We start from the raw sequence: 25,713 nt of genomic DNA on the forward strand, positions 1-25,713 counted from the left end.
ATCTGAACGCTGAACACGTTGTAATCATGGCTGAACGCGTTGTTTCTACGTCAGTTATCAAGATCCTGGGCAGATGGTCTTCCTCTGCATTTGAATCCTATATAAGATCCGATTCCAAAATCATCCTCAAAGCTCAGCAAGCCCTTTCCAACAACGATTAAGGTAATCCTCATGTAATCCTCATGCAAATACTGGTGGTGGTGTCATGCTCACACATATTACTCATCTATCCTGTCGATTGTCTTAGCTTGCATTTCCAGTCTGAGTGGCTAACGTGTCATTGCCTCTATGTGGCTTAGTGGCCATTGTCTCTGTGCGACCTCGTCTCTGTGTGGCCTTGTGGCCTATTGTGGTCTTGTCCTGTGTGCCTATCATGGCAGTGTGGCCCTTTGGGCATAGGTTCTGTGTGGCCTAGCAGCCTTGTCTCTGAGTGGTTTGTCTCTGTGTGGCATTCACAGCCTTGTGGCCTATCGTGGCCTTGTCTCTGTGTGGGTCTTCTAGGCCTTGTGGCATATCGTTGCCTGGTCCTGTGTGTGGCCCATCGTGTCCTTGTGGCCCTTAGCTGCATTGGTTCTGTGTGGCCTAGTGGCTGTTGTCTTTGTGTGACCTCATCTCTGTGTGGCCTTTAGTGGCCTTGTGGCCTATCGTAGTCTTGTCCTGTGCGGCTTATTGCGGCCTCGTGGCCCTCGTGGCTTTGGTTCTGTGTGGTCTACCATAGCTTGTAGCATATCGTTGCCTTATCCTTTGTGCCTATCGTGGCAGTGTGGCCCTTCGGGGCATAGGTTCCATGTGGCCTAGTGGCCTTGTCTCTGAATGGTTTGTTTCTGTGTGGCATTAGTGGCCTTGTGGCCTATCGTGGCCTTGTCTCTGTGTGGGTCTTCTAGGCCTTGTGGCATATCGTTGCCTTGTCCTTTGTGCCTATCTTGGCAGTGTGGCCCCTCGGGGCATAGGTTCTGTGTGGCCAAGCGGCCTTGTCTCATGGCCTTGTATCAGTGTGGCTTTTAGTGGCCTTGTCTCCGTGTGGTCTATCAAGGCCTTGTGGCTGATTGCGGCCTTGTCTCTGTGTGGTCTATCAAGGCCTTGGGGCTGATCGCAGCCTTGTCTCTGTGTGGTCTATCATGGCCTTGTCTCTGTGTGGTCTATCATGGCCTTGTCTCTGTGTGGCCCATCGTGGCCTTGCTCTGTGTGGTCTATCATGGCCTTGTCTCTGTGTGGCCCATCGTGGCCTTGCTCTGTGTGGCCCATCGTGGCCTTGCTCTGTGTGGTCTATCATGGCCTTGTCTCTGTGTGGCCCATCGTGGCATTGCTCTGTGTGGTCTATCATGGTTCGTTGCTTATAGTGGCCTTGTCTTTATGTAGCTATGTTAGCCTCTCATTCTCGGTTTAACCGAGGAACCACAAGATACACGACTGGTGGGTATACTTTTTCTTTACAGTTCTTTGGGGGTGGGCTCCGTTCCCAGTGGAATTATTTCCTCCACCTATTCTTGGAGGTCGGCTTGTGCCCCTGCCTTCGTCTTCAGGCAGGAAATGCAGATTCCATACCCTTGGATTGCGAGCTACGGACGGGGCATACACTAGAGAACTTTAGATCATAATACTTGCTTGCTGGGCTGTTAATAAATGCATACGTGTTACGTTATTTTGCCTCCCGAGTCTTTCTGGTAGAAATGAAAGCTTTAGCGTAAGTTCTGCTGGGAAGACTCAATTGTTACGTCACTTATTACCTTCTCATCTGTCCAGTCGTGTTCTAATACTTTTAGTATAAAAGATCGGTACTTACACATGTCTGAGTTCGCAGATACATTCACCTCCATCCTCCCCACCACCACCAGGATGGTCCCTTCCCTTCCATCCTCCCCACTACCACCAGGATATTCCCTTCCCATACCTCCCAGGGGGTCGGCTGCGCCCCTGCCTTCGTCTTAAGGCAGTAAATGCAGATTCCGTACCCTCGGATTGCGAGCTACGGATGGGGCCTACGCCAAAGAAGTTTATATCATAATACTTGCTTGCTGGGCTGTTAATAAATGCATACTTGTTACATTATTTTGCTTCCCGAGTCTTTCTGGTAGAACTATAAATGGAAAGCATTGTAAGTTATTTGAATCTAGCTGGAGTAGTATTTCATTCAGTTAAAAAGGAGGGGGAAAAAAACCTCTCTGGGGTGCCAGCTGCTTAAGTCAGTGTGAAAGATTAGCATCACCATCTCCTCTCATTTGACATGCCTATATACACAGTATTACAGAAGTCACAACCTATTAATCAATGTGTGTGTGTGTGTAACAGAGAGAGAGAGACGGAGAGAGTGTGTTCAAGCTCTTTGCAATGTGTTAGTCTTATTTTTGTTTTTACAGTTTCTCTATTTAAATGTCATCTAGAGTTTGAACATAAAAAGTCTGACGTAAAGTCAAGTGGAATCATTGTGTGTATCAGTTTGTGTGCTGGAAGGTGGGTGGATGCATGGTCGTATTTGTGTGTATATGCATGATAGACTGCTGAATTTGGTTGGTAACAACTGGAGATGTGTGAAATGCACCATATCCAACAACAGCCTTATCTGAGACAAAATCACATGACAATGAACACACAAATCCAAGGATCTGAATACAGCCGTCGGCTCTAGAGTCATTAAGAGTGAGCGAGAATGATTTCATTCCATTTCAGTGGTTGCTAGGCAATTTTTAGGCCAATCAGGAAATGCATCCTTACCTCACCTCCCTGCTAGACCAATCAGGTATTGATCACAACTGATGATAAGAAAGAGGAAAAGCTAATAAATAATCCGGTTGGACGATGCGTGAAATAGATTTCAAAGATTTTCTGCACAGGCATTTGGTTGTTAATAAACAGATCCTGACAACCATTAGTTTACACTGGAAATAAGTGTCGACAGTTCAAGTGTACAACACTCTCATGCTGCACTGATTCAGCTGTAAACAGCATAATGTTTCACTGAGTCTTTCTTTCTTTCTTTCTTTCTTTCAAGAACTCTCTACTTCATCCGCATTTCATGCGTGACCAATCGTCACTAAGAGTGCATTTTTTTCAGTTTAGTTTTCTAAAATCTGTGCCTCAGAAAAACTATGGTTTGTATTGGTCAGATTATGATCAGCTGAGTCTCCTGCGCAACATCTTGAACATCATCACCTGACTGAAAATACCCTTTGTGTTTATTTGAAATATTTTGTTATGTTTATTAAAATATTGTGTATTAAAACCAGACTCTGTCACAAATGTTTATTGATAACTACACTACCCTTCATGTCTAATGAAAAAAAAAAAACTGTCATCATGACAATGTTAATTCATTTTAGTTTAACCAGTAATTCAAGGATGATTCTGTTTGTCTTGCAAATTCCTTTGACCTACACTCAAAAACAAAACAAAAAAAGGTTGTTCAGTGAACAACTAAATTAAGGCAAACTTTTCCACAGACTTAGTTTAGACCGGTACAATAAGAATGAAACAAGATCATATATTTTAAAAAAACTTTTTTTTGGATGGGGGCAACTTAAGTTTAATAAAAAGTTCCTGTGTCATATTAACCAGACTTGTCTTTAGCATTCTAACATGCACTATAGCAGGTTAGAATGACACAGGAACTTATATTTATTGAGTTGGCTTAGCAAAACATTATTTGTTTAAATGGAATTGTTTCATTCTTATTGTACCAACAATTGCGTGGAAAAGGTTTTCATAGTTTAATCAAGTTCACTGAACAAGCCAATTTTTTTTTTGAGTGGGAGTTCTACAGTATAAATAACAGTAAGCAAACATGGCTACTAATTCCACTTACGCACAATTTCAAAGGAAAATAAGTAATCAAGTGGACACATTGAATGTAACCATTATCATTGCTCAACATTTGGATTCAATATCCTTCGAGTTTCTTTAGTGATTGTGTATTTGGTTGACTGGTTTGCAACTGGCAGTTTCCTTGTTTTGCTTATACCGAATTCTGATCCGGACCTGCTCTTGGCCTTCAGAGCTGAATACCATTGATGTGGTCATGATCTTTTGAACAACGTTGATTCTAAAGTGTGGCAGTTCTTGCAGTTCTAGCCATTACATATGTGATCACTTACCTGCATCTAACTCTGACTGCATATGGCCAGATCACTGCTGCATTAACCATTTCAAATAACTGACTCTTATTTTTCTGACATTTCTCTGGGTGAGGCTGTTTTACGATTATTATTTTTTTCCAGAGCAAACCGCTCAGATCTGCAGGCTGAGACGTGGCAGTGAGATGCTAGACACAGTCTGCGTGGCTTGTTGCTAACTGCTCAGCTGCTTGCTCAAACACCAGCTCTTTGTTGCTGCACCTCTCATCTGTCACAGTCGCTTCATCTTATTGTTTCTCTACCCTTTAATCTCTGTCTCTTCGTCCCTCTTTCTACCCTTCCATCTTCATTCAGCACTTATCTCCATCTTTCCTTCTCTCTCTGTCTTTTCGTCTCCCCCTCTCTTTCTCTTTCAACGTTTCACTCACTCTTTTGCTTACTTCCGCTATCACATCTCATTTTCACTCTAATATTCATTGGTGGACTCAGAGCAAAAGGTTTCTTGCTTTGATTCTATATTATAGGCTTATCAAAGGCAGACCAGGACAATGTCATATTACCATTGAAATATACAAGGATTGGATGCATTACTGCAGGAGGAAAGATGATTGCTCGCTTTCTAAAATGAGTAGGGAGAGAAAGCGGTTTGAATTTGTTCTTGTTTTTCCTCCTGAGACAACAAGAAGTCCTGTGACCATGATATAAATGAGGCGAGTCCGTCATTTCATGTTGAACTAAAGGGTTGAATTAAGAAGGTGTGCCTGTAAACACATCGATTTGGGTCTAGAGGATGCATATTCATATCATGATCATCGGTCTGTAATGTAATCAGATGAATCAATCAAATGAATCTTTAACTTTGTATATTTTGTGTTTTCTCTTTTTTGGCCAGTGATTTACACTCAAAATATGAGTATAGGGAGGCGTTTGAGTTTAGGGAGAGTTTGTAACCATAACTGTAAAAAAACATACAAAAATGACTTACTTTTGACTGGCACTTTCTGCAGACTGGGGTGCCTAACACCCCGTCTTTTTTTACTGAATCCAAGAAAACTTCAACGGTTTTCCGTTTGCAGGTAGAGTGTCTCGCTTTTGTCTATCATCGCCTCCAACATGGTTTTGTGAGGCAGTAGTAGCTACACACAGCGTCTTTTTTTGGGCAACCACTGTTAAAGTGCAATACCGCCACCTACCATGTTAGAGTGTCAACCAGATGTTACTGCCACTGAATTATTTATGATATTGTGGTATGTAAAAAGTAAAATGTAGCTATGTGAATATATTTATAATATAAACATAATATAGTTGATTTGTAAAGATTTTTTTATCTCTTTGAAGCTGTGTATACCTTAAATACTGTAGATGCTGTCGATTAGTCTGTCTTGTATGTTTTTATGCATTTCCACGTACAAGCACATAAAAGGATTGTGGTCTACTACTTCCTGCACAATTTTCTATTAGCATCTGCATTTTCAGCTTAACAAAACTTTGTCTACTAATTGAATGGAATTTGCTAAACATTTTCTGCCTGCCTTGCTGAAAACAAGCTATATCTTCATATATCCCTCCTCTCTCTCTCTGTTCACTCTCTGTCGCTCTCTTTTTGTCTTTCTCTCATTCTCTGTGATAGATACGTATAGACAGGCTTCATATGTGGTGGGTTTGGCATCTGTCATGATGTCTGCTCTAATTCTGGAGTGATTGCTCGATAACGGTTATAGCCACGTCGGGCAGGCACTTGTCATCACCATGGAGAGGGATGGATTGATTGGGTGAATAGGTGAGCAGAGGAACGTGGGTGTTGAGATGAAGATGTGATATTAAAAGATCCAAGAGCGCTTTCTGGAAAATGCTTTTTTCTGTCATCCTGAAATGGCATTATGTTTTTGCAAACAGATCGGGGAAAGGCATGATGGGATGGCCCTCATTTTTATACGCAATTTTTCAATCACTCTTCCTCTCCTCAATAAAATGAAATAGATACACACACGCCTCAGTTCAATATAGGAGGATGATAAATAAATAAAATCCATGTCGCAAAATGTATTGTTAAAAAATATGGTTGCATGATAAAATGATAGCATTATAGTGTGTATTTGTGATCGGTATCAATAACATGCACAACTATAAATGCGTTCATACTGCAACTTGTTCAGTAAAATTATACAATGTCATTAAAGTGACCAAAGTTTTTTTTGTTTTTTGTTTTAACTGTAAGTATTTTCACAGTCTTTATAACACTGTAAAAAATGATTGTTCCAAGTCACCAATTTTTCTGGTCATATGGTTCTGTTTACATTTTACTGTCATGCTTTATTTTCTGTTTAAAGTGGGCCACAATTTCCCAAAGTCCTTCAGACATCTTGACTTTCACAGGACAAGTATAGTGAGCTTGAGAGAGACGTAACACTTGATGAGTAGTGTGGTTTAAATAAAATCCCCTGGTTCACAACCCCCAGGCAAATTAAGCTTGATTCAGAGCCAATCGAAAAAGTTGTCCTTGTTCCCTGTCCAATGAATCTTTGGATATAAATTGTTTAGGTACATTTACAACCAAGTTTTAGAACCCTACTTGCCATCACGCAAATGGTATCAGCCTCAGACCTTTTTCATCTTAAAAGTTTACATGTATAAAGACGTAAACATGTAAACATTCACACTGGTCTTATGACAGAGGTTGAGGAAGCCAAACTTTCACCATAGATTAGGGTTATTTTGTTTCTGTGTGTGTGTGTGTCTTTGATTAGAATTTTTTTTTTTACTTCCAACTAAACATTTCAGATTAATTTTAAATGCATTTAAATTGGCTATTTATGTCTTAAGAGGACTTTAAAAAATGCAGTCTATTAGTACGATGGAGATGCTGGACCAGCTGGAACATTAAGAAATGCATATCTGGAATAAAACCGAAGTGACTGGTACAATAGCCAATTAAAGCCAGTTGAAAAACAACTTGAAAATCAAGCCTGACACATGTTTTCATGGGCTGTCTTGAATAATTTGGAAAGTCAAGACAATTTTTTACTGAATAAAATCAGAAACGAACAGCTACCAGAATTTGTGTGTGTGTAACACAGACTGTAATTCATATAGTTCTCTGAAATCCATGTTGTAGACTTGTGCCATTTACTACATTTTTATTTGTTATATGATGAATGTCAGATATGAAATCTGTTTAATTTTAAAGGCCTTGATACGTGCACCCCATGGAAGCTTTGTGAGACCACCACCGCCAATTTTGTTTTGGCTGCTATCTTCTCTCATCATCTGTGGACAGATCTTTTCTCTGTTTATGTTTCATTACCTTTGAACCGCATCCAAATCCAGCATACAGTCCTAAATGCAACAAAACACAAACCTTCATGATGCATTTTTTCAAAAGCAGGGCATCTTACCCTCACGCAGTCCCTTTCCCCTGAGAAACGCTCAGGCTCCCTGACTCTGTCCCCAGCCTTTTCATTTACATTTAAAGTGGCTACAGACAGGCCTGAGTGCAAACTGGATGGAGAAGGCCTCCACAGACTCTGAGCTCTAATAAATGGAGACTCTGAGGGGTTCTGGGGATTGGCTGTGACACAAGGTTAACTTGGGTGCAGTTTCATTCGCTAGAGTGGGTCAAAGCTCAGCGCAGGGGAGAGTGAGATTTAGTCCCTCATGTGCGAATATGTGATGTGAGAAGGCATGTTTGCTTACGTGGTTGCATTTGCTCTCATTTAGCATTTATTAGGTGCTCTACAGAAAAAAACACAAATCTACAAATGATGTATGAATATTAGTGGCACAGTACAGTATTTGTGTTTGTTTACCATATGTGAATGTAGTCTACATCCTAGGTGTTACATTGAAACATAGGTTATTTAGGGTGATGGGTGACCATTTTCAACTAAAAACAGAAAACTTGTTATGCTTTTTGGCCCTTCATTTACACGACAAACGGTGTTTCGGGTGCTTGTAAATGCAAACGGGATCCAAATTGCAAGTTTTTGAAAACGGTACTGTTATCGTCTCTGTGTAAAATAAAATTTGTGAAAATTTGTTCCGTTTATAGGCTTGTCGTAGTGTTTCTTTACAAAGTGACATCACCAACTACTGGCCTGGCATACTTAATACAGCGTTTTTAGTCGTTTTTGCGGATCCGTGTGAACGGGGATCGTTTTGACAACGCTGTCATCTGTGCAAAGGAAACTTTTTTCCGTTTTTAGTACATTTTGGTTGTGTAAATGTACCCTTAGTTTAATCACATTCAGTTATTTAACATCATCCAGGTTCTTCATTAACAAATATGAGTCAATAACATAATATTGGCCTCAATAAAGAAATCAATATTTTTTAAATATATTTAAAAATATATATTTTAAAAATTACTTAGGATTATACTATTGGTGTACATGTTTATTTCATGATAAAGTTTCCATTTAATGACACATTTTTAAGGTTATTTTTAAGGTTATCACTCATTTTTGTTTAATATCATTGTTTTTGAAGTCATCACATGATATTTTCAAGTCTGAACTTGCTTTTTCTTGTCATAAAAATGATCACCCTATGTGATATTTTAATAGACTATGACCTTGACACAGTTGTGAGGGTTTGCATGGGTCTTCTCTATGAGATAATTTCCTGTTTTATGGTTTCTTTTTCAGAATTTTGGTTGCATCACTTGACTCTGATTTGGCCATATAATATACATTTAAATAATACAACATTTTACCAAGCCATTGTATGAATTGCATTTTAACGTACAGCATATCTGATCGATTTAAGATAGCACAACATTTTTTCATCACATCACATTGTTTTTAGTCTTGTTACAAAAGCAAAACAAATGTTCAGCTGACAAAAATGACCATGTACAAAAAGCATATTTGCGACCTCTATTTACGTGCCTGTACGACAAAACAGTATATATATGGAAGTAATAGATGTTTACTGAGCTTGGATGATCTCTGTCTCGAGAAGTGATGATGTGGTGCAGAATAGCTCAGCTGTATTTGAGACCCAGACACTAAAAAAAGTGTCTTTCATTTTCTCTCAACCGCAGCCGCTGATAGACACTTTAGTTCACACACTCCCTCATTGTCGTTCTGTCACACACACATACACCTGTTTATAGAGACCAGGCTTTAGTGCTGTCACAGGCAGACAGTGATGTAAAGAGAGATGAGGCGCTCAATGAGGCATCGTGCTTAATCGTATGGAATGTAGCATTAAGAGTATGGTGAGAGAAACGGGCTTTGATAGATTAAAATCCTAATTAAAGAGTCTCCAGCAGACAAGACCAGCACTGGAGACCAACTCAGCTGGTGTCATTAGCATAGCCGTCATCTGGGGGCACTTAAAGAACTCTCTTTTTTTCACACAACTCATTTTGTTCTGTTTCCTCAGAACTCAATTGAACATTTTTTTTCCCCCATTTCTCTTTTCTGTCCAACTTTTTCGCATTGGCTTCCTTGCTTTGCCATTTATTTTCACACTTTTCTTGCCTTATCTTCCTGCAGGTTTGACGGCCTGTTTTTCTTATATCTGTCTCTCTCTCTCTCTTCACTATCTCAGTGCTGCCTCTTAACCCCGCTCCCTCCCTCTGCCGTTTCTGCTCCGGCAAAGTAAACAAAGTCAATTATAATTTCACACTGTATAATTATTTTCCCTTCTGTGTAATCTGTAAAAAGCCTTTTAATTCACTCTCTCTCTCTAAATGCACTATCAAAGCTGTGCTTGAAAAGAGCAACTTGCCTGAGAATCAAGGCAAGCAGAAAGTGTTTCATCTTTTTTTTAACTAATGCATTTCATTTGATTCCATCATCGTAAGATATGTTCAAATCCACATATTTAGTGCTCATGCTCTCACGCTCATGTTTTGCAATGTTCCTTTATTGCTTATAGAACATGGCAGGTTAATTGTTCACACAGTTAAATCAGTAACTGGCCGAGATCATTCCCATCTCTTGTAATGAACATGTAATGGCATATTGTTGCTGAAAACTGTAAATTGTTTTTAAATTGTTTTTAGTTTTTTTTTGTTGTTGTTGTTTTTTGGCAAACATAAAGAACACTGGAAAAGAGGGTATTCTTTATGTACGTATACAGTAGTTTTTTTATTTTTTATTATTAACTTGGACAAGTTTCAGAGTAATAATTTAAATATGTAGAAGAGGAATAGAAGAATATGTACAACAGTTTATTGTATGCATTCACTGTCCATTCAGTTGAAACAATTGAGAGGTCATGTTGCTGTACCACTCAGGTTCACAACATCACTTTAGAGTTTTGATTAAAATGGTTTTGTTTAAATTGATGATTGTTTGGTTTCGGTTGTGTTGAGGAGAGACAGAAAACAGTTGCAGACAAACAGAAAATGTTAAGTAGTTAAAGGGATAGTTCACCCAAAAATGAAAATTCTATCATCATTTACTCACCCACAGCTTGTCACGATTATGTTCAGTTAGTTTCACTTTCATGGACTTTTGATTTGTTTATCATCTGTTTCCTGTTTCCTTTGCTCTAGTTCCCTTTCCTTCAGTCACTCCTAGTTACGTCAGTGACTGACGAATGAGGTTTCGCTTATAAAGCCTATCACCTTCAAGTATTACAAAACGAGCCAATGGCAATGAAATGCCATGGGTCTGCGGAATTTGCATAGCGTAACTCCGCCTTTTCCTCGTGGGTAAATATGGAAGTACGCTGGCGACATGCAGTTATGTTTTCCTGCTGAGGAGCTGAGACTGAACTCAGGTGGTTCCAGCGGTACAGCGGAAGTGGCAGGGAGACGTAACGTTCCCTTTCGTTCAGTCACTCCGAGTTAAGTCAGTGACTGACGAATCCCTCCAGTCATCTATTACCATGGATATTTTTATTATAACAGCTGGTCATTATTGAGTTTAATATCATTGAGTATTTAAAGGGTTAGTTCACCCAAAAATGAAAATTCTGTCAGTAATTACTCACCCTCATGTTGTTCCAACCCCGTAAGACCTTCGTTCATCTTTGGAACACAAATTAAGATATTTTTGATTAAATCTGAGAGCTGTCTCACTCCTCCATAGGCTTCTAAGACATTATAACTTGCTGGCCCAGAAAATGCATTAAAGACATCGTTAATATAGTCCAAGTGACTACAGTGGCTCAATCTTAAGTTTATAAAGCGACGAGAATACTTTTTGTGCGCAAAAAAACACAAAAATAACGACTTTATTCCACTATTCATTTCCTTCTCTCTGGGCCTCGAGTTTTTTCACGTAGTGTAACTGCGTAGCGCTTCTGTGTTGTACGTCACACGCATCACACACATGACCAGCGTCGGCCAATAGTGAGCCTACGTGTGACGTACAAAACAGATGCGCTGCGCAGTTATACTACGTGAAAAAACTCGAGGCCCAGAGAGAAGGAAATGAATAGTGGAATAAAGTTGTTATTTTTGTTTGTTTTTTGCGCACAAAAAGTATTCTCGTCGCTTTATAAACTTAAGATTGAGCCACTGTAGTCACTTGGACTATATTAACGATGTCTTTAATGCATTTTCTGGGCCAGCAAGTTATAATGTCTTAGAAGCCTATGGAGGAGTGAGACAGCTCTCAGATTTAATCAATGATATCTTAATTTGTGTTCCGAAGATGAACGAAGGTCTTACAGGGTTGGAACAACATGAGGGTGAGTAATTACTGACAGAATTTTCATTTTTGGGTGAACTAACCCTTTAAGTTCCTCATTTCCTTTCTGTCCGATATTGTTGGTGTTTCCTATGCACTCTGCCTCGAGTTATCGCTTCTGTTAATAAACCTTATTACTATTTTGAAACTGTTAACCTGCCTTCATCATCATTTTTGGAATCTAAACGTGACACAAGTTGTTCCAAACCTGTATGAATTTATTTCTTCTGCTGAACACAAAAAATATATATTTTGAAGAATGTGGGTAACCAAACAGTTGATGGGGCCCATTGACTTCCATGTCTTCTTCCATACTATGGAAGTCAACGGAGCACATCAACTGTTTGGTTACTGACATTCTTCAAAATATGTTCTTTTGTGTTCAGCAGAAGAAAGAAATTCATAAAAGTTTGGAACAATTAAATGGTGAGTAAATAATGACAGAATTTTCATTGTTGGGTGAACTATCCCTTTAAGTATCACATGAATTGCTTGGTTGGGGCTGTAAGCAAACTAACATTACTGACAGAAAAATGTCAAAAGGGCTGATATTTAACGCATCATGCTTTACTTTTTCTGTCATGTCAGAGCAGATGTGGCTCTTAAAATGCCAAAACAATGGATAACCTCATATATGTGTTGAAAGATTAAACATGTCACAACATTATTGAAATTGATACTAGTTGATTTTAGTCTTCTGAGACGTAATCAAAGGCAAGACTGCCTAGTAACAAATTGTTACAAATTGTTACCAGCAAAGGAGTCCTCTTTTTTGTATCATATTTTTGGACTTTTTATTCAATGCTAAAGCTCTTCCATGGTCTGAACTTCTGAAAGTGTCAAATGCTGAATAAAGCTCCAGTATTTTTTGATCCATCAGCTGAAGATATGACAACATCCATAGCAAACTCAGTCATTTGTTTTTTTCATCCACACAATGTTCTTTTTCCCTACTGGTCCCAGATTCACCCTGTAGGTTAAATGTTTGTACTTGCAGGTTTCAGACTGACATCTGTTGTTTTCTTGGTGTACTTTTTGACTGTGTTGGTTTCCCATGAAGATACATACTAAAGTTCCCAAACATACTAAAATTCTTTCTCAGTGCTAATAATCCTGAAAAACATTGTACACACCCTTTCGCCATTTTTTCTCATCATCTGACCCCGTTGATTGTTGATTGTTGCTTGCGGATATTTATGTTTAATATCCTGTTTTAAATGGTTTTATATTGATTCAAGTATATTTTAGTATGTGCAGCAGGCACCCCAATATTCATTCAGATGAGCCCAAACATTCTTGTCACACACACATCTTCACCTCAGCACTGATGACATGCTATAGCCTCTGATGTGCTCTCACTCAGGCCCTCTTTTTTCTCTTTAACAGTTGAGCAAAAAGGACAGCTGGAGAAGGAGAGTGGTCTGCAGATTCTTGAGGCTGGACTGAGTGATGTAAGTCAGAGGAAAGGAGTCTGCTTTCTCTCCCCTATTCCTCCCTCACCAATGATGACATCCTCCTTTCCCAGAGTGCAACCCCTTATTGAATGTATTTTATTCACAAAATTTGTCCCTTAACTTAGCATTCTTTTATAGATGGTGTTTATTTCGAACTCTAGAATGAAATGTCATAGATTAGCACTAGCGCCACCAGCATTAATTTCAAATCATGGATCTGAGACCTTATGCTGTTTATGCAAATGTCTTTTGCAGTGCAAGTTGAACATTTGTGGTGGCCAAGTACAATTAGGGGCTTTTCACACTGCGCTTAACGCCGGGGTATCGTTGTTCTAAACCCGGGAGCTTTTTTTTTTTTTTATCTATAGTTATGAAACTCTGGAGCAGGTTTTGCACAGCAACCTCACATTGCTGTGTCAAACGTGTGCAGTGTTAAAGGGACAGGTCACCCAAAAAATGTATTCTGTCATCATTTACTCACCCTCAAGTTTTTATGAATTCCTCTCTTCTGCTGAACACAAAAGAAGGTATTTTGAAGAATGTGGGTAACCAAACAGTTGACGGTAGCCATTGACTTCCACTTCAATACATTTCCATTTAGCAGAAAAAAAGAAATTTATACAGGTTTGAAACAACTTGAGGGTCAATAAATGATGACAGAATTTTCATTTTTGGGATAACTTCCTTTAAACAATGTGTTGTTATAATGTTACGGCTAGATACTTAGCAAACAGACAACCAATCATGTAGTTCATATTGACATGCTTTGGGCAGTCACAGAAATACAAAATTCTGTCACAAAACTTTAGATGGTGCTGGCTGATAGGTCCTTAACTCAATCTGCTTGCAATCACATCATTCTCTATGGGGCACAGCTAATTGGTTCCTGCTGTATCAGTAGCCAATGAGCTTGGTCAGCATTTGCTGTTGCAGTGCGCTTTCAGAAACCCTCCACCTTCCCCATGGGTAATTCATGTACGCTATATTGTACAGCAGCAGCATGTCTTTCTTACTCACAGCAGCGTGTCATGTATGTATTGGCAGTAGCAAGTCCCGTACTTGCTCTGCTGCAGCAATTATCAGCAGCAGTGTAGCAGATCTAGACCAAAGACCAAACATATCAACATTATCCATTACCATGCCAAACACAGTTGTCATGATTTAAGTGTTGTATATAAACAGAAGTTTCAGCGTTGGAGGGGGAAAATGTAAAATGGTGATGTCTCTTTTTCACTTAACACCAGGTATCTTGAAACTAGGTCTGTGCAATTAATCGCAATCGCAGAACAATCGCGATTTGAGCACATGCGATTTCTAAATGCATAAGGCTGCCATTTTATTTATTAATTTATGTAAATTTTAATTCAGAATACTGCAACGTTCTTGTGCGCATGTTTAAGATGTTAACCAATCAGAGCTCACTCAGCGCACCGCGCAAATAACCACGAAGCTGAGCGGGAGAACAGAATAGGCGAACGGGAGGAAAGAACATAAAACATAGATGCAGTCGTTTGGGAGTATTTTGAATTCAGGAGAGAGGATGTGTCACAGAACAAGGTAATTTGCAAGACCTGTGAAATAATTATTGCAACGAAACGGGGCTATACTACAAACCTGTTCCAACACTTAAAACAAAGTCATAAAAAACTGTATGAACAATGCATGTCGACAAAGACCATCGAAACTAACAAAAGCACACCTCAAAGCCAGCCTGAACCGACCTTTCAAGCATTTGCAAGCGTCACGCCTTATGAGAATTCGGATCAAAACGGCACAAAGAAATTACAGACGCAATATCATTATGCAAAGACATGGTGCCTGGCTGCATACATCGTCAGTAAAGACGGCTTCCGAAGACTAATACAAACACTCGACAAAAGATACCTGCTATCTCGCGCTCATTTCACACGAGTTGCTATTCCTGAAATGAATGATAAATGTAAGGTGGGCGTTGAAGTGAAATGCTACGCCATGAGTTTAACGGTCCATTATATAGCAATCTATTTTTTGGTTTTGATTTCTGTTAGTTTTTATTTATTGTTATGACTGGAGTTTAGGTTATAGTTCATCTTAATTTATTTTATGTTGTCTGTTTTAAAGATACAATTTATTTATTGTCATGACTGGAGTTTAGGTTAGTTAATCTTAATTTATTTTATGTTGTCTGTTTTAAAGATACAATTTACAATTTAGTTTATCAAGCAGTAATTACAACTGTACACTGTACAGTAATTATATTTCATTGTGAAATGTGTGCACTGAAAAACAATTTTGAAGTTTATTTATTGTTATGATTGCAATTTAGGTTAGTAAACCTTGAATTTTTTTATGTTGTCTGTTTTTAAGACAGTTTATTACATTGTTATTTCCCTAATGTTATATCATTGTGAAATGTTTTGTTATGCACTTCTTGTGCACTGAATACATTTAGAATGCAGCATGTTTGAAAAAGCAAAAACAACTGGCAAAATTGCAAAATAAAATCGCAATTGCAAATATTCATTTATTCGCAAATATTCGCAATATGATTATTTTGTCCATATTGCACAGCCCTACTTGAAACAAGATAACCTAGGGTTCTGGTTTCCCGGGGTTTAGAATGACACACTATTTCAAATGTGAAAAGCCCGTCAAAGGCTAAATACAACAAAACTCATAGCACTAATGACTAGCAGTCAACTAATAGAAAAAAGCCTTACCTCCCACATGAAAAGTTCAATACCAGGATTGAATTCCTTTTATCATTGCAGTTGGTTCACTATAAGATTTTTGCGAATGGCATCTGAAGCAAAATCTCTTGTGGTACTAAATGGTTACCATATATATACAGTATATATATTTCTTTTTATAATATATATATATATATATATATATATATATATATACTGTATATATATATATATATATATATATATATATATATATATATATGTCATGGCATTTATGTTTTCCCAAAGTTCTTTCAGAAAATACTCTGTGCATATCTCAAAATGCATAGTTTTACTATAGCATTTTTGGTAGTCTTTTGTTAGCTTGCTCAATTCCTGTGAATTTTTAGATCAGATAAAACTCCAAAAGCTGAATCAGGCATTTCTTTTCTGATCCAATTTTAATAGTCCTTCCTTAATTTTCCTAATATTAAAAGAGCATCCTTAAAACTTTAGTGATTATTATATGCATGTGTGTGTGTGTGTGTTTGAGCACGTATGTATGTGTTTGTCTGTGATTGCCATTAAATAGAGCTAAGCGGCTCTCTCTGTCACTTTTTCAATTCGCTGTCTGTTGCAGAGGCAACATGCCAAATATACTCTGTCAATCAAAACGGCCACACAACAGAGAGAGAGAGAGAGAGAGAGAGGATGGAGGGACAGATGGTTATTAGTTATCTCAATCAAATACATGGACAGAGATGTTTTGAGACTATTGCCTAACAGGCAGACATTTGGCAATTTCACTGGATACTTTAAACTGAAATTATTAAAAGGGCTGTTCTGCACGAAACATAAAGCCAATTATAACATAAACAATACCATACCGAGATATACCAAAGGGGTAGTTTAATATCTTAGTTTGAAAATGGTAAAACTTGTTTTGCTTTTATTTAGGATAATAATCAGAGAGGATATCCTTGCATTGTTCTCAGATTGAAGGGAACAATGAGCAAATAAGACTGTTCTTATGCTGGAACATTTGATCTCATTCTCAATCCCACTGACTACCTGCCCTTAAGTCTTTGTTGTTTTGGTGGTAGATCTATAGCGGCTCATTCAACTTAACAACTACATTGATGCAACATCGCCCGGTAGACCACTGGCAGAAAGCATTATGAAGACTAGACATATTTAAGATGATATCATGCTGTGATTTCAGTGAATTAACATTTATCAAGCCAATGTCATGTGATTAAACTTTTTTGTAGCATAAAATTAATACACATTTAACCTGTTAACCTGTTTGTTTTATCTTACATTTTTATCTTAAAAATTCTCAACACTGGTTTGTAGGTCAGTGCGAGAAGTGAAATCGTTAAGTATCCACCTTTTAATTTTATTAAAGCTAGATTAGGAAACAAGCTAGGTAAATAACAGTGTGGTAAATGGTAAAACAATGTGTGTTTATGATAAGAAATGAAAAGAATATAACAAATATTGTTATATTTGTTATGTTCGAATATAAAATGTTCTCATTTGTAAATCGCTTTGGATAAAAGCGTCTGCTAAATGAATAAATGTAAATGTAATGTAAATGTAAATACCATTTTGCAACATTAAGTAGCATAACAGACAGTTTTGTATGTTAAAACAGTAGAATGTTGTATTATAATTATTACCAGCACATGATAGTGATTTGCATGAAGCAATTTAAACATACTTTCTTGGAATATGTTGTTGAATTTCCGATGAATTGCATGCTTGTGGCATCAAACGTGAGTTTTCTTTTTTCTTTTTCTTTTTTGCGTGACTTTGGACAATCACTGAGATAGATGTTTTTAATTTTCAAGTCTCCTTCCCTGTGCTGTTTTCCGACGCTCCCATTACATGAAAACCCAGACATTGATTGTTTGCCAAGAATTAACGTCAAGCATATTCCTATTGAAAGCAGCACTTTGATAACCCATCCTTCCACCTCCACAAATTGTTTTCCGATCCACTTAGGGTTGTCTCCATGCCAACAAAAGACAAACACAACAATAGAAAGAGGGTGAAAAAAGAAATAAATAAAGGGATGCATGTTTTTTGACACATTAAGCAAGAGATGCAGCCATCTCGCTAAGACAATAACAGGATTAGCTCAAGTGCTGTCAGTCTGTGAGCTGACATAATGCAGCCTTTAATATTCATAAAGAAATTAAGTGAAGAAGGTTTTGAGGGGCGGTGGACGGATGTGATGAAAGGGGAGGGTGCGTGTGCATCCACATTGATAAATATTCATCGAGGCCTCTCAGCGGAGGTGAGAATGTAATCAAGTAGGGTATTGATGTGCCGGCAGCCTTTATGAACCTGGTCTAAATGAGCTTTCCAATAGAAAATGTGACCATAAGACCTCAGTATGTGTGCCACAAACAAGCAAAGAGGAGAATATGTCGCAAAACAAGCTGCGCTTCTTCCAACTCATCTATTATCTTTTCATCCACTGTAACTGCTGGGTTGGTAGTAAAAAAGATTGTCATCGACATTATTATTTGAAATTGACAGGGTCATGAAACGGCTTTTATGTTTTACTGGTGTGAGCTTATTTGAGAACTTGTTTGCAAACTGTTCATGAGTGTATAATTTTGCAGCGCTGGCTGAAAACATATCATGTTGTTTATAGAAATGAATAGTAATTAACAATGAGATTGAGCTGCAGCTCATGTTTGACATCCAAATTGACACTTTTTTTTAAATCAAATTTTAACAACAAGGATGTTTGTAGTGAAGTGTTAGTAACTATTTGATCTTGGAGCTCTCATTACAGCACACTGAAGATAACACTGAGGAATTGCATTCTTTGTGCTCACACACTGACAGTCATTTTCACCATGCTGTATGGGTGCAGGGCCACTGTCTAAAGTTTGTCATGTTGGCCAGTTTTGTTGGTAATTAGCCTTAATCACGACTGCTCTGCAGGGGTTGGCGGGGGCGCAAGACTCTCAGCAGGAAGGGAAAGAAGAATTATCTGAGCTGTGTGAAAATGTGATCAGATAGCGCTGAATAAAATAAAATAAAAAGCCATGCAGAGCCGTGCATATGTCTGTGTGAGTTTCACCGGGCAGAAGTGTGTGTGTGTGAGTAGGTGGATTGACACGTGTTATGAAAAACATAGCAGAAAAATATAAATGTACATATAGCAGGAGAGAAAAAAGGATAAAGAAGATCATAAAGTTGCACAACGGATCTGGGGAAAAGAAAAGAAAAAAGAAAAGAAAAGAAAAAAGAAAAAAGCCTTCCCATGGGGGCCAATCAAATCATAGGATTCCTCTTACCTCACGCATGACTGAAATCTCTCTCTGTATCTGTCTGCTAAAGTAATGACATAAATGCTTAGCTAGAGGTCTGATATGCCAGTGGTGGATGTGACTGTGGTAGATGTAGTCTGAGGTAAGTAAATGTCAGAGAGATAAGGAGGGAGGATCGATAGGCCTTCCACTGGTCATGCCTCCATGTGGGCACATGCAACATTTAAAATGAAGGCATGATTTTTTTTTTATGTGATTTCTGAATGTCATATATAGCTCCTGCAAGTGGAGCTCTGTTGTTTTGATATTTGTACCTAGGTTTTTATGTTTTATTTTTATGATCGCACTAAACCGAGACAAGGAGGCATTTAACGTTTCTCAATGGAAGAGGGTGTTCTTGAGGGGCGTTTGTTTAAGGCGCGTATATGCCAAAGATTTACGAAATGAAACTCTTTTTATCTACCTGTAAAAGAAAATGGTCTTCAACATTCTAACACAGTGTCTATACCGGTGCATCCTTGGACACATTGAAGCGAACGTTCCAAATGCATTTGTCCGTAGTGAAAGGGCGTGGATCAAGTGCCTCAGACTTCGTACATAGCATCTGTTTACTGTCGATGACTTGGCGCACATCCAGTGTAGACAGAATCACTGATTATAATAGGTGCTTTTGATGCAATGTGACGCACCGTTCTCTTTCTTTGTAGACAGAAGAGAGTAACCTGCCGGTTTACACCAATGCAACTAAAATCGATGGTGTATCATTTCCATAACAATGACTATTTGCTTTCTGTAGCGCAGCTGTAGTCTTGCATTCAGACACAATACAACACGATATGCTTTTTTCTTTTTCTTGTTTTCCGGTTGAGAAAATGTATATGAATGCTTATTGTTTAACATATAATTTCTGTTCAAAAGAAATTCTGTTCTTGCTCCTTGGGAAACTAATATTTTTACTGTCCAGTCAAATCAAATCTGTTATGTGGCATTCTTTATAGTTGAATAATAGTAATAATAATATACATCAGAATATATATTAGAAATAAAAAAAATTGAATATACTGTACATCACAGATCAAAAGTGTTGTTTGAAAGAAGTATCTTTCTCACCACGACTGATAAAAAAAATCCACAGTAAAAACAATATTGAGAAATATCACTACAATTTCAACAAACTGTTTTCTATTTGAATGTATTTTAAAAGTTTTTTTTTTCCTGTTTCCTGTCCAATCTTCAGTCGCATGATCCTTCAGAACTCATGCTAATATTCTGATTTGGTGCTTTTCATTTCTTATTATTATTAGGCCTATCAGCTGAAAATGGTTGTGCTGCTTATAGAAATGTGGAATGTGTGGTGTTTGTTTTTATTAGAATTTTTTGGTGAACATAAAGATTTAAATAGAAATATGGAAATGGAAAATAGAAATGTGAATTCCTTTAAAAAAATTTAAATAGAAATGTTTAGCATTATAAATATATTTACTGTCTTTTCAAAAATGTTATTGCACATTTTGCACATTTACAAAATGTGACAGAGAGCATATCCACACTTACTAACATCCAAAAAAGCAAGATTTGAAACGGAATGGACTCATTACTTAAAGTAAATTAGGACAGCACTAAACTAGGGATTCAATATATTCTTCATAAACAGAATATTTTCTAAAACTAAGGAATAAATATAAATATTTTAACTGAAAGCCAATTAAAAACATTCACCAAATATTTAGAGGTAAAATCACAGTATAGAGTTCCAGTTAAGGAAGAACCAACTGAAATGTCTTTTCAATTGGTTCCACTATGGGTATTTCCTAAACAGGATTATGTTACAAGTCTCTCTAACCTTTGGAGCAACAGGGTATGTCAGATAGAAATTGAAAGACACCTTAACATTGCCAAAGGCTATATCACTGAAAAGCATCAACAATACTATGGCTGGGCCAGATTTACTAAACAAGGCAAATTAGCATGAGAGCGAAATTCCAAAAAAGTTCATGTGGAAAGTTCTGCATGTGATCTACTGATGACGCGCAAATCAAGAACACAGACACAGCTGGATCATTTCCATAATGACCAACACAATCTACCAAGAACAACACAAATTAGCGTCTGGTTTAAGAACTTGCTTTCTTGGGGTGGTAAATAACAGCACAAAATACCAGTAAATTGACGAGCGCAAACCTTAGTAAATCATGATTCATTTAAATACTCACCTCCCATAAATTTTGCGTCTGAAAGGGAAACTCCTACAAATGCAAATGCAATAAGGTCAGCCGCAAAAAATAACTTGCTAATTTTTCACTGTGTGTCTTTAGTAAATCCTGACAGTAGTTTTTTAACACCAAAAGAGGGTTTTCGCTGGCGCAAACTGTTAGTAAATCTGGCCCTTAAACTTTGTAAATCAAATTATTACACTTATTGTTGAATCAATGTATTGCATCCTTGCTCAATGAAAGTATTACCTTCAGTTTATTTAAAAAAAATAATTCTACTGACCACAAACATTTGAATGGTAGTGGGGTGGGGGGTGGGGGTATCTAGGGAGTGACCTAGATAATGGGTAGGGGGGCACTGGCCCAAAAAAGGTTGAGAACCACTGCATTAGAGTGTTATTTCAGAGAAATATATATCGGATATGTGTGAAATCTGGTAGAGAGCAGAGTGAGAGAGACAAAAAAGTGCGAGCTGGAAGAAGGGAAAGGGAAGATTTCTCTTTTTTTTTTTAGTTGATAGTTGATAAATGTGTTGATTAATGTTTTAATGAACTCATTTGCTGGCCAGTATATCATATCTTTCTCCCTGTTAAAAGATGAACCTCTTTTTAGCTCCTTCCTTGATTAAAAGACAGAGAAAGAAAGAGAGAGAGAGGGGAAGAGAGAGGGGAAGGGTGTTTAAGGGATGAAGAAACACAGGGCCATGCACAAAGGATGAAAAATAAAAGGGAACGGGAAATAGGGAGAGGAATAGGACTGGGATATGTGAAAGAGTTATACATAGCTCATAAAAGGTAAAAGGAAAAGCCTGACCTTTTTTCCGCCTTCTATCACTGCCAGGGGTCACGGGGGGGGAGGGGGGCACACAACACCTGGTGATATCACCCGCCCCCTGACCACCTGTATGTCAGCTGGCCCGGTTGTCATAGCGACGGAGACTGTGCCACCCCACGTCAGCTATGATAGGGGTTTCCATAGTGACTAAATCCCTGACACACTGTGTCAGCTGCACAGGCCTATCGTTAAGTCAGTCTTTGCCTAGCAGTTGGTGGGAAGTGTGGGAGAAGTCCAGGTGTAGAGAGGTGAGGAGGGCTTTAAAAAGAACCGTCTGTCTTCACCCAAAACCAACAATGCATTTTGTCTGCCCAAAAGCCTCAAGATAATATTATTGCGGTAACACTTCAATTTGTTGACATTAGCTAACATGAATTAAGAATGAACAGTATTTTTACAACTTTTATTACATATACTAACTCATTTTTAACATTAAGTTAATAAAAAAATATATAAATGAATCATTAAATAAATAAATATAATATATAAATGGATATGGCACTGTTAATGTATTTGTTCTTGGCGGAATAGAGACTTGCTACTGCCAATACATTCACAGACATTGTTGTGAACATGTAACATAAATGATTTAACCCCCATAGCAGATCTATACAGGTGGAGCTGGGGAAGCTGGAGGGTTTCTGCATACTGCTACCAGCGACACTACCGGTATTTGTTTGAATGTTGTGCTGCAGCTCATTGGCCACTGAAGCAACAACAACCAATCAGCTGTGCTATGTAGATAATGACTTGAATGCTACAAAATGCCAGAACTAGGTAATTATTTTATAATCAGAAAAATCTGATATTTTGTGTATGATACTAGGTCATTTAAAATAGAAAAGAAAACACAAAGCAGGTTGCTTTAGGTGAGAAAGGTTGACATTTACTAGAATTAACATGTTTAAGAGCCCATGACATGAACAGAGACTGAGAGAGACTGGCCTGTAATTATTGCTATCAGATGGGTCAGAGTTGGATTGTGGAGAGTGGAGTGGAGATTCTCCAGGCTTCTTTGCCATCAGACGCACCATTCACAATTAGGCACACTCGTCAGGAAATTGTTGATGATTGGGGAAGGTCAATAAGTATTTTGGAGGAAAAAAGTGGTAGTATGATGAACTCTAAAGTGCTGGAAGAAAGGTTTGGAAGCTGTTCTAGATGGAGTGTGTGACATGAGGTGAAGGCCAAGTATGGTAAGTTGGTACCCCATACTCAGAATTTGTTCTCTTCATTTAGGGCATCAAGGGTACTGCCGGTACTGAGAATCGAACCTACAAACTTCGGGTTACAAGCCTGACTCTCTGACCATTAGGCCGCAACTGTCCCCTATTGGTTAGAGATTTACGATGCTCCTGATGCCCGAAACAGGTAGTGGGAAGGTTGTGTGCCACTGCTGTTGGCTACGTTATTCTCAAGAGGCAGATCCTGTCAAACATCTGACTGAGTTGGTGAATAAATTGGTCCACGAATTATTTCAGGGTATTTATGCATGGATGCAGCCATTAGCAGCCATTCTCTAAACACCACTTCAACAGATAATGCTGGAAGGAGCAGAAAATCATCTATGACAGTCAGGAATCTCAACTTCTCACTCTCTGTGTGTGTGTGTGTGTGTGTGTGTGTATTTTTGTATGTTTTTTTATGAAGAAAGGTAAGCATGTCTGCATGCTTGTTTTCATAGAATAGTTTTAGTGAGAGGCTTGTATACCTTGTCTGCTTATTTACTTTGTTATTTCACCTTAATTTAGGCCTAACTAGGTAGGCCATGTAAATGAACATTTTCATTGTATAATGGGAGCTTGGCAATGGCAGGTAGTTCAATGGATAGTTCAACCATACATATAATAGCAAAAAATAATAATAAATGGAGAAAAAAAGAGACAGTGCTAAATAAACTGAAACATGAAAAATCTGTAATTAATACCAGTAAATATGTTAATGCATAAAAAAGACAACATGATGGGACAAATGTATTAAATTAGTTTTTAGAGTACAACTGCATGCTAGTTTTTCATCAAAACATCACCTTTGACAAAGAGAGTGTTAATGTGTATTTTCATGTGTATGTGAGCAAAACCTCGAGGAGCCTTCCCAGACTCTCTCCATCCCTGCATTGACTCTCTCTCTCTCTCGCCCCATCTCTCCCTCCCCCAACCCAACAAGAGAGTAGAATTTGATGCAGTGGAAATAAACATTAGCATATAATACTGTGACATGTCAAGGAAGGGATCTGTTGTCGAATCACATCTTGCAGGTGTAGAAACAAGAATAGGCTTTCTCCAGTAAGTTCACAGATGCAGGCCTTTTCACCAAACCCTTCTTTCAGACCTTTGTCTGCCTTGCCCTGCTAGTGTTACACTACATATTACATATTACATATGTGACACATGCTCAAATACAATATGCACATTTCAGTCTGGCAGATAAAACTCAGCTGAATGAAAATGAATGAAGTATAACTATTGTGAACTACAAACATTCAACTAAAAATGCATTTATGCTATAATTCAGCTTAGTGTTATTAAAAATATTTATGCAAAAGCTGTCCATTCTGGTCTTGAGCAATATCACAGTTATTTCTAATACTGTAATTCAGGGTTTAAATTGAAACCTGAAAAATGCCTCACACTTCTATTAAGCAGTTAATGTAACAGCTCTACAGTTGGTGTGTAAGCTGGGGTTTTACAGCAGCATTTGAGAAGTCTTTGGAGGAATATATTGGTGTTTCTGTTGTGAAATGTAAATGTGGTTTCTGTAAAAATCCCCGTTCACACTCACGACTCATTAAGCTTCTCAGAGTCGCACGTGTGTCAGATATATTAGACAGTCAGGAGACTCTGGATTAAAAAGGAAAAAAAGGAAAACCAAGCCATACAAAGGTATTCACACTTGGTTTGTCTTTTCACTTATTTGTCCCCAAAGCATTTGGGGCTGGTGATGATTTCAGCGTAAATTATAATAAGAAGTTATTAATATGCTAAAACATTTTATTGCTTGGAATTTGAAACTCAGCATTGTATTTATATAGAAGGTGTTTGGAAACTGTGGAAGGAACTGAAATGTACCGGTACATCAATTTGTATGAATGGAATATTTGATACATTCCACCATGTTGATTAGAAATGACCTTGAAGGTGTTAATCAGCCAGATAGAAAAGAAGAGGGATCACCATGGCAACACAAATATTTGTTATACTGGAGGCCAGCAAATATGGCCTTCGTGTCCACTGCATGGTGGCACAAATGAATATCCACTTTATCCCTAATGGTGGCTTTCAGCTTTTGCACAGCCGATACCACACTATAATGTGGTGGTTAGATTGAACATCAGTTTGCTGTGTACATTTTACGTGAGGGATATCACAACCGCACAGATTAAAGCCTGCCGTGAAGATCACCTCAATCTAATCAGGTGAATGATCAGATTATTATTGATTCAGTTACAGAAGGTCAAAAACAGCAGCACAATAGGTCTGTGTGAGCTTCCATTGTGGACGGGAAATGTGTCAATATTTACCTGGTTATTTCCTGGCTTGCATGTGAATTAATGGCAGATGC

General features: G+C 38.0%; 1 protein-coding gene across 1 annotated transcript in view; it reads left to right on the top strand.

The window, feature by feature from the left end:
* ptprn2 (protein tyrosine phosphatase receptor type N2) overlaps nucleotides 1–25,713 on the top strand; it is a 260,783-nt gene that overhangs the window by 167,967 nt on the left and 67,103 nt on the right. The window contains exon 12 of the mRNA XM_084404889.1: nucleotides 13,100–13,164. Within this exon, the coding sequence (XP_084261015.1) occupies nucleotides 13,100–13,164 (65 nt within the window). The remainder of the gene's footprint in view (nucleotides 1–13,099; nucleotides 13,165–25,713) is intronic.

This window comes from Rutilus rutilus (genome assembly GCF_951802725.1).
Source record: "Rutilus rutilus genome assembly, chromosome: 3".
Lineage (NCBI taxonomy): Eukaryota > Metazoa > Chordata > Actinopteri > Cypriniformes > Leuciscidae > Rutilus > Rutilus rutilus.